Source organism: Lipotes vexillifer, unplaced genomic scaffold (assembly GCF_000442215.2).
Source record: "Lipotes vexillifer unplaced genomic scaffold, Lipotes_vexillifer_v1.1 scaffold1456, whole genome shotgun sequence".
Classification (NCBI taxonomy): domain Eukaryota; kingdom Metazoa; phylum Chordata; class Mammalia; order Artiodactyla; family Lipotidae; genus Lipotes; species Lipotes vexillifer.
The window spans coordinates 185,585-194,741 of NW_006789256.1; the positions used below are offsets into that span (position 1 = coordinate 185,585).

The following is a 9,157-nucleotide window of genomic DNA, read 5'->3' on the forward strand; positions in this document are numbered from 1 at the left end:
GTTCAGCAGCAGTTGCACTGTTGGTAAGGATGGAGAAGAAGCATGGAGAAGTGACCAGGGTCCCAGCCTGGGTGGGCAAGGGAACCATTCACCAAGATGGAGGTGGAGGGAGAAACTGAGTTCTATTTTGGACATGTTGAGTCAGAGGTAGCTGGAGGTCATCCAGGTGAAGCTGTCCAGTTGGCCAGACAAGTCAAAAGCTCAGGAGAGATATCTGGGCTGAAGGTCACCTGGCCTAGGTTGTTTTTATCAATGGCTTGGATGAAGATGTGAGCATCCTCAAATAGTCAACACTGAGACAGGAGAGAGAGCGAGAATACCTTAGTAGACTGAATCAAGATTCAGAATGCTTTCAGCAGGCTCTGGGCTGAAACCAGCAAGCTGACATTTGCCTGAGATGATAAACATAAAGTCCTCTGGAGGGGGGTTACACAGCCACAGCATGGCAAAGGCCTGGCTGGCCTGGCCCCAGCTCCTGCAGAGAAGACCTGGGCATTGATGTTGGCCACGAGCTCGTGAGTCAGCGGAGTAGGGCGGCTGCTAAACCCACCTGGAGGAGGTTAGGCTGCATTAGGGGAATGGTCACACCGGATCTTGGGAAGGACCCATCTGTTAAACAATCCCAGCCTTGCAGGACAGCAGTGAGGATTAAAGGAGGTCGGTGTGTGGAGTGCCGAACCTGCAGTCTGGAGCTTTGAAGGCACAGTAAACGCTAGCTCCCTCCTCCCTACTCCTCCCCCCATCTTGGTCTCATCTAGAGCCCACAGTGAAAGCTTCAGAGTGGAGAGGCTGGAAAACTGGGGGAGGGGTGAAAAATGGACAGGGGTTTCTCAGGAGAAGAGACTTCTTCTCAGGAGGGATGTGAGGGCTTTTTAAGTGCTGGAAGTTCTGTCATACAGACTGTGAGTAGAAATGGGCTTAGCCTTGGTACCTGTGGGGGCAGGATCTGCAAGGCTTCACATAGCAGGCTCTTCCTGAGGAGATGGAGACTGGCTGCCTGACCAAGGAGTGGACGTCCCTAGGAGGCCCTGACTGTGCTCCTTGGAGGTAGAGGGTCAGACACGCTGACCCTGTTGAGCAAGAATGAACCTGATTATTAGAGCTGCTCAACAAAGAGGTAGGAGTCCCCTTCCCTGAGGTGCGCAGGCCATGGTGGGGAGAGCCCCCCGTCAGGCAGGGGGTGAGGTGATTCCCGCACTGGGGGTTCGAGACACAGCTCAGATGCCTCCGGTCCCTTCCCACTCTGCTCTGACTCTCACCTCTTGGAACTTCAGGGCTGGCAGAGGGGTCGGGAGCCAGCTGTCGCAATCTCTAAGAGCCCCGCCGGCCCCCTTGTGGTACAGATAAAGAAACTGAGGCCCAGAGAGGGGCTGTGACCTGCCCAGGTTCCCATGGTGGGCGCAAGAGCCCAGGCTCTGGGTTTTTCTCATTCACTCCAGGCCACCTCCTGAGAGTGGCCCCTTCGGGATTCATGGGTCTGTGGATACTTTAGCTGAGTTCATTGTCCTGCCCATGTCACGTGGCCCTCTACAGCCCCATCACGGGTGCCTGCTGCCATGGCCTCAGGATAAAACCAACATAAGAGACCAGAACCTCCCACCTCCCACTAGCCAGGGTGGCCTGCAGGGCTAGATAGCATTTACAACATAAATTATGAAGGACCACGGAGAAGAGTGTTGCTGTCTGACTCTGAGGGAGTGTTGCTGGTTGATCCTGAAGCCGGGCCTGGAGCCAGCCTGGGGCCCCTCCCTCAGCTCAGACATTAGTGAAAAACACACCTTTTTTCATTAAAAAAAAAAATGAAATGACCACAGGCATTTAACGATCAAAAGAGGCCAAAAAAGCTTTCAAGAGCCAGGTTGCTGTGTGTGCTGCCACCTAGTCTCCCAGTGTCAGGGCAGACTGGCTTCTGCAGCCATCTCAGGTGTGCCCAGGAAGGTGGCCACAGAAAGCATCAGGCCCAATCACCTGCAGACCATGGCTTCTTGGGGTGTGGACCCCAGTCCTTCCCTTCTGCCCCATCAGGCACCACCCAGCCTCCCTCAGGGCCTGTCTTCCTCAACCGGGCACTGTGGTCTCTGTTCTCCTGTCTTAAAGTCTGACACCTTCCCAGCCACTCTCCCCGCAACCTTGGGAGTGACTCACACCTGACCGTGTTCACACTTTCCGGTGGCTCCTCACTGTACTTGAGGCAAGGCTAAGCTCCTTAGGATGGCTTTTGGGGTCTCCTGTCATCTGCTTTTCCTCCTATGGTCCGGCCTCTCTGTGAAGTTCTCACCTCTCCTCTCTCCATTCCTTCCCCACCCCTTCAGGAAAACGAACCAACATTTCTTTGAGACCCTGTTCCCTTACCATCTCTCTTGACCTGGACAGCTTTACACCTTCTCATTTGTTATTCATTCAATAACTGTTTACTGAGCACCCACCATGTGCTGGGAACAGTGTAGGGGGTGGGCATGCCCAGCGCCCATGTCCATTCCTGTACAGCGTGGAAGACCGAGGGGGCTGTCGCCGATGATCAGCACCTGGCTGTGTGTGGCTGCAAATGGGGCTTTGAGGCTTTTGCACTGAGGACAGCATTCCCAGTGACCCTGAGAACCTCAGGTGGATTCAGAGACTCAGGACATCCAGGCAGGGAAGGCCCTGAGGAACTATTTCCACACCCCTTATCTCAGAGAGGGGGAAACTGAGGACAGAGAAGGAAAGGGCCTGTTCATATCACACAGCAAGCTGGAGATGCTCCCTGATACCCAGTCCAGCCCAGCCCTGGGGCAGATGAGACATGCAGTCCCCCGCGGAGGATCAAAGCGTCAGAGAGCTTGTGGGAGACAAGCTCCTGCCTCCCCTTGTGGTAATGGGGGTAGGGGCAGGAACACTGGGGGAGGAGCGTGAACTGGCCACATCCCCTGCCTCTTGGACTCTCTGGCTTACCATCACACTCACCCTTCTCTGTCCCCACCTCCATAGAAGCTGCAGTGAAAGATGACATGAACAGCTACATCAGCCAGTACTACAATGGGCCCAGCAGTGGTAAGTCTGTGTCGGCGGCTGTTCTGCATGTACCAGAACTTCTGTGTGGCCCTGTGCCAGAGGTGACCCTGGAAACCCCTAACATCCAGGCTAGGGACAACGCGACCTGGCTGTCCATCTCCCAGCACCTGTGAACCATAACTGCAGGCAGGGTTCAAGGCTCCCAGCAAACTCTAGCACTAGAGCTGTGGGTGCTGGGGTGGGAATGCTCTGGGATCGCCAAAGAGAGCTGCGTGGGGGAACCTGGAATGGAAGGGGGCTGGAATCTAGGTGTCTAAGTGACCTCAGCGCCTCCCAACATGAGAACCTTTCAGGATGAGCATGATGGGGGTGAGATAGCAGCGTAATTGGGCTCGAGAAGCAACAGGCATTGGGCATGTCCTTGCTTGATTTATGTTTCATTCTTGCACTTCAGAAAGTCTTAGGGGACCTAGTGGTTTTCACTTATGGGAAAGGTTGAGTTTAAAAATAATAGTCCTTCAGCATCTTGTTTCTCCTTAGCCAATGTCTTGAATCTTGTAGTTGGGGTTTCACAGCCCTTAAATCCTGGTAAACTCCGTTGTAAGGCTAGACTCCCTCTTCTGTCTCCTCTTCCCAAGCCTTACCTAACCTGCTGATCTCAAAGACCACCATCTCCCAGTACTCTCTCCCCACCACTTTAGAGAGAAACCTTGACCACACTGCACCCACTATGATTCAGCCCCTGGATACTTCTCACTTAGGGAAAAGACATTTTGAGGTGTCCTCCACCCTCCCCCACAATGCATCATATAGAGATTAATCAGTCTTCTGAAGGCACAGCTCTGGTCATGTCACTATCACACTGGACCCATTTAAAACTTTGACCCCCTCTGACCGTGAAATTCAAATTCCTTGTCGTGGCACACCATGCTTTCTGAGTTAGGATGGGCTAGGTTATGCCACAGTGGCAATAACCCCACATCTGTGTGGTTTAAATAAATCAACCAAGGCCCATGGCACACTGGCCAGGGGCTCTGTGCCCAGGCTGTCATCTTTACTCTAGCACCCAGCAGGCAGAACACCTGTCACCCCTTCCAGAACAGTGTTGACTGCCAGAGCAGAGCACATCTGGTTTACACAGCTTCTCTGGGATATGCCACTGGTCAGTTCTTACAGATGATTGGCCAAGTCACGTCCCGTGTCCGCACTTGAGTTCAGCAAGATAGGGAGGCATAATCCTCCCTCAGGGCGGTCAGTGAATGTTGGAGAACTGGACCGCCTACCAAGACCTCTCCCAGCAAAGCCCGTTCACACTCACTGCCCACCGTCCAGCCCCATTCCTAGACCCGCCCCCATCAGGGCACGCAGAGGCGTGGCAAGGGCGGAGTGTGACCCGCATCCCCTCCTTCCTTGCAGACAGCGGTGCCCCAGAGCCAGCTGTGTGCGTGGTCACCACGGCGGCCATAGACATCCACCAGCCCATCTCCTCTGACCTCTTTTCTGTCGATGTGCCCCTGAAGCTTGGCAGCGATGGTACCTGCGCCAGCGCCACCTCTGAGAGCGCCTCCCGCTCCACTCGCGGCTCCGTCACCCAGGCACAGAGTGACAGCAGCCAGACGCTGGGCTCCTCCACGGACTGCAGCACTGCCCGCGAGGAGCCGTCCTCTGAGCCTAGCCCCTCCCCGCTGCCACTGCCGCCACCACCTCAGCAGGAGACGGCAGAGGCCACAGTCCAGGACCTGTTGTCCTCCCTGTCAGAGGACCCCTGCCCATCCCGGAGGGCCTTGGACCCAGCCTCCCTTGCCCGGCCCAGCACAGCGGGCTTGGCCCACACCAGCCCCGAGCTGGAGCACAGGGTAAGTCTGTTCAACCAGAAGAACCAGGAGGGTTTCACTGTCTTTCAGATCAAGCCTGTCATCCATTTCCAGCCTGCTGCACCTGTGCTGGAGGAGAAGTTCAGATCTTTGGAATCCAAAGAGCAAAAGTTGCACAGGGTCCCTGAAGCCTAGAGCCTCCAGGCAGGCTGGGAGGCAGCGGGGCGGACAGCCATCTCACGCTCTCCCAGGGCCCTGGAGGCTACCGGGGCCACACAAGGGGCCCAGGAGCCCTCCTGGCCTCCCTCAGGGTGCTGCCTGCCTCCAGGGAGGTGACGCCAGGCCAGGAGGCCACACGCCTCAGACCTCAAAGCCCAGAGCTGGCGCCTCCTCTCGCCCTGCTCAGGGGAGGGTGGTGCTCGTGGCTGGGGTTTTTTTAAACCACTTTTACAAAAACCAGCCTGTGGCCCAGCTTCGGCAGGGCAGAGTGCGGGGGCCAGCTCAGCCTCTTCCGTTGCCTTTGTTCCTGATGCCCACCCCGGACCCCCGGGAACAGCACTGTGAGCAGGGGCTATCCAGCCCCACCCCCAAGCCGTCTTTTCCAGGAATCCTGGGTGGAGCCAACACAATCACACACAGACCACCATCTGAGCCTATTTCATTTGTCCTCATTTTCTCATTTAGGCATGAGCATTTCTGAGTCTTTTCAAGACAAATCTAGTTTTCACCTTTACAGGACATAAAGGGATGGATCTGAAGGTGGGTAGGAGGGTTAGGGGGGTGGGGGGACAGCCATTTTCCAATCTTGGCTTTAATAATAAAAACCACCTGCACTGAGACTTCCAGTTGGCAGAGGTGTTCCTTTGGTTGCTAGTCCAAGTGAGGACCCCAGAGTAGCTTGTTTGGGTTCGAGTTGGCCTTGAAAACCAACCCAGGGAGCCCCAACCCCTCTCTGGTGTCCCCAAGGCCTTTGTAGAGTGGAAGGAGCCCTGGACCCCGGGAGGGGAGTGCTCACACTGCCTGCCTGTGTGACTGTCAACTAGTACCTTCCCTTCCCTCATCTCCCCACCAAAATGGAGCCCAGAATACTGTGTTCCTTGCTGACAACTCCCAGACGCAGCTCACTGACCCAGGGCTCCATCCCTCAGGGATCTTGAACTTAGCAGGTCCAAAGCCGAGCATGATATCTTGCCCGCAGCCTGCGCCTCCTCCCGGGTTCCCACCCAGGGCACCACCATCCACCCAGCCATGAACGTGAATGAATGTTGGCTCCCTTCTCATCCCCCACAAGCAGTCACGAACGCTGGCCATTCTGCGCTCCAAGTCACCTGCCCCAGACCCCATCATCACAGCCTTGCTAAGGCCCAGGCCCAGCTCTGGCTCCACCCTCCTCCAATCCGTGTGTCCCCACCCGGGCTGCTGAGCCTGGTCACTGTCTCCCTTGCTGAAAAGCCTCCAAGGGATTTTATGAGCACTATGTTTCATTTTATATGTCCAGAAGAAAAAGGGAAGGTAATTTTTTTCATTTCAAGGGCTCCCATTGCCTCAACTGAGTTTCTTGGTGGGGTCACAACTCCTAAATGAGCTCCCTTGCCTGCCCCCTGGCCACCCCTCCCAACCTGCTCTTTCTCCCCTCCCTGTGTGTGCAGACACTCAAGTGTCTCACTAGTAGGTCAGGGTGTCCTCCCAGCTCCTGTGGCCCCTTGGACTCACCCTGACAGTGCAGTCAGTGATCCCCTGGCTTGGTCAGCATCTGCATCCCTGCTTGCATCCCCTTGGTCCTCAAGATCAGGGATCAGGCCCGAGTCCCATTAAAACCCTAGAGCCCTGCGTAAGGCCACAGGCTTGGGCAGAGTCACTCAGGAAAGACGGCTGAATTGGAAAAAAAGGAGGGAGATTACCACATGCAGACAAATAACACCCTCATGATTTGTGGGGAGATCAGCACTTGTCAAAAAAGATATTAAAGGGAGCAGTGTCCAACCAAGCCGTTTTGGGGTGTAATCTGAGGCATTCCAGTCACCAGCAGCATAGTTACAGCTTCCACTACTGAGCACTCTGTAAGGCCTCTACACACTTGGGCTCCTGTAACCTTCTGATGACCCTGTGAGGTGGTAACATGGCCCATTTTACAGGTGTAGCACCCAAGGCTGAGAGGTTTAAGCAACTTCTCTGAGGTCAAACACTAATAAGAGAGGCACTGAAACTGGAGCCCAAATCTGCCTGGCAGTGTGCTAGGTGCTAGGACTCCCAAGTTTTAGAGCCTTTGGAAGTAAAGTGTTCACTCTTAGGTTTTGTCACATGATGGGCTGGAGGGCATTACCTGATTTATAACCTCTAGGGCAGGAGTCAGCAGGGTCTGTTATTAGCGGTCTGCATCTGCTGGACTAGAAACAGCTGCCCTCCTCGGCCAGGCCCAGCTTGCTAAGCTGTGATGCCTTCTTTGCTGACTTCCCATCACCCCAGCTCATGGGCTAGTGCTGGCTACCCAAACAGGTAAATGAGCCTGTCCTGTGCCAGAGCTGAAACCCAGCTCCTAGCTGGCACCGCCTCTGCTGTGGACTTCTACTGCAGAGAAAACCACAGGACAGGGAGGAAGGCAATGGGGTAAGATGCCAGGCAAGTGGCCCCTGCTCTCTGCCTCAGTTTCCCCACCTAGAAGACCTCCACTTTTAAAAGCTGGTTTCTTAGGATATTTACAAATTGCTGTGAGGTGAAATTCTGCCTGAGCACTCACTGTTGCCTTCCTGCTTGAACAGGCAGTAGCAGTGTTAGAACTGCCGCACAAGCAGATGAAGACTGGGGGTAGAGATGCCAAGAGGTGGTCCCACCTCTCTGAGAACAGAGTCTACAGTCACCGAGTTAGAGGGTGCACACAGACAGAGGAAGCCACTCACCTGAGGACAGGCACAGGGCAGTCTCTCACAGCCTGGAGTGCAGGAGGTGGAGAGTAAAAGCTTTGGCTTTCACGGTTCCCCTGGGTGCCACAGCCCAGAGTTACGGCTGGCGGGCAGCTGGGGACCGGTGGAGATGGAGCCTGAGCACTCCCTGGGAGGTTTGCAGCTCTGGGAAATAGCTCCCCTTGCTTGTCAGCCCATTCAGAGAGGCCACTCTGGTAATCTTCCAGGAGACAGGAGGGTCTGGTAACAGCTGCTGTCTCCTATAAGCCAACAAGAGGGTGATAACAGTAATGGCTCCCATTTATTCATTTCCTGTTGTGATGGGTGCTCTTTGCAGTGTTCCCTCTTTATCACAGCCTTGCAAACTGGGTGCTGTTTTCACTGCTTTAGAGGAGAAAACAGACACAGAATGATTAATTAAATGACTTGCCCAAGGGCATACAGCTAAACTACTGGCAGGATTCAAACCCAGGTCTGTCTAGGTTAGACGCCATGCTGGATATGGTGAAACAAACTGTGGGGAATTAAACCAGGTGTCATCAGGAGAGCCAGAGAGAGAAATCAGCCTACGTGGCCCCTCAGGCTGGAGGGACCTGCCCACCCTCTCTGCAGAGCCCTGTGGCTCCTCCCACAGGGCCAGCCTCCTGGCTCCGCCCTGCCACGAAGCTGGAGAGGAGCCAATCCTGTGGCCAGGGTGCCACCCTGACCTGCCAAACCTGGCAGCGAAGGCAAGGCTGAGAGCCACCAGTAGTGGTGGCCAGCCCCCAAGGCAGCTTGGCCAGAGACCTGCAGGCCTGGCTCAAAGTCCACCCAGGACTGGAGAGCTGTAAGACCTTCCCTGAATGACACAACTGGCCCCTCTCCAGTCAGCCCTGGGCAAATCCTCCAGCCCAAACCTTGGTTTTTCAGATCAAGTCACACAGACTGGGGTTTTTCACAGACCCTGGACAATTAGAGGCTGGTGGCCAGGAATTCTCTTCGGCGTGGTGGGTGTTTATTCCATCAGTGACTCTCAGCTCAGGAACACCTTTCTGACTCCAAGCTCCTGACTGGTGCTGCCTCCACGTTCCTCTCTGGTGTAATTTTCTCATCTCTATAAAGAGACTAAAGGTGGGGCCGTACACTCTGTGAGCTGGGGAGAGCCTCAAATAAGATGAGGTCCAAGGAAGCCGCCTTAAAAACCAAGTATCTTACTAACAAGTCAATAGGACACTTGCATAGAGTTGCTTAACAAGGATACCCAACAACTCTGCGAGTTAACACCAGGTTTTGAAAGGACATCTCAGGGCAGGAGAGAAGTCTGGATCACTCCACCTCCACCCTCCACCTCAGATGCTGTGGCGCATACAGGGTGTGCCAAAGCCCTGGATTCTCAGCCCAGCTCTGTTTCTGGTTTGCTACATGGCTCCAAGCGAATCCATGGACCTGCTTCCTCACCCTGTACAGCAGGAA

General features: G+C 54.9%; 1 protein-coding gene across 1 annotated transcript in view; it reads left to right on the forward strand.

The window, feature by feature from the left end:
• Positions 1–5,643, forward strand: part of TMEM266 (transmembrane protein 266) — an 85,826-nt gene extending 80,183 nt beyond the window's left edge. Inside the window, exons 11-13 of the mRNA XM_007462443.1 lie at positions 1,916–1,938; positions 2,971–3,030; positions 4,408–5,643. Of these exons, the coding sequence (XP_007462505.1) occupies positions 1,916–1,938; positions 2,971–3,030; positions 4,408–5,000 (676 nt within the window). The 3' untranslated portion in view covers positions 5,001–5,643. The remainder of the gene's footprint in view (positions 1–1,915; positions 1,939–2,970; positions 3,031–4,407) is intronic.
• The last annotated feature ends 3,514 nt before the right edge of the window (positions 5,644–9,157 follow it).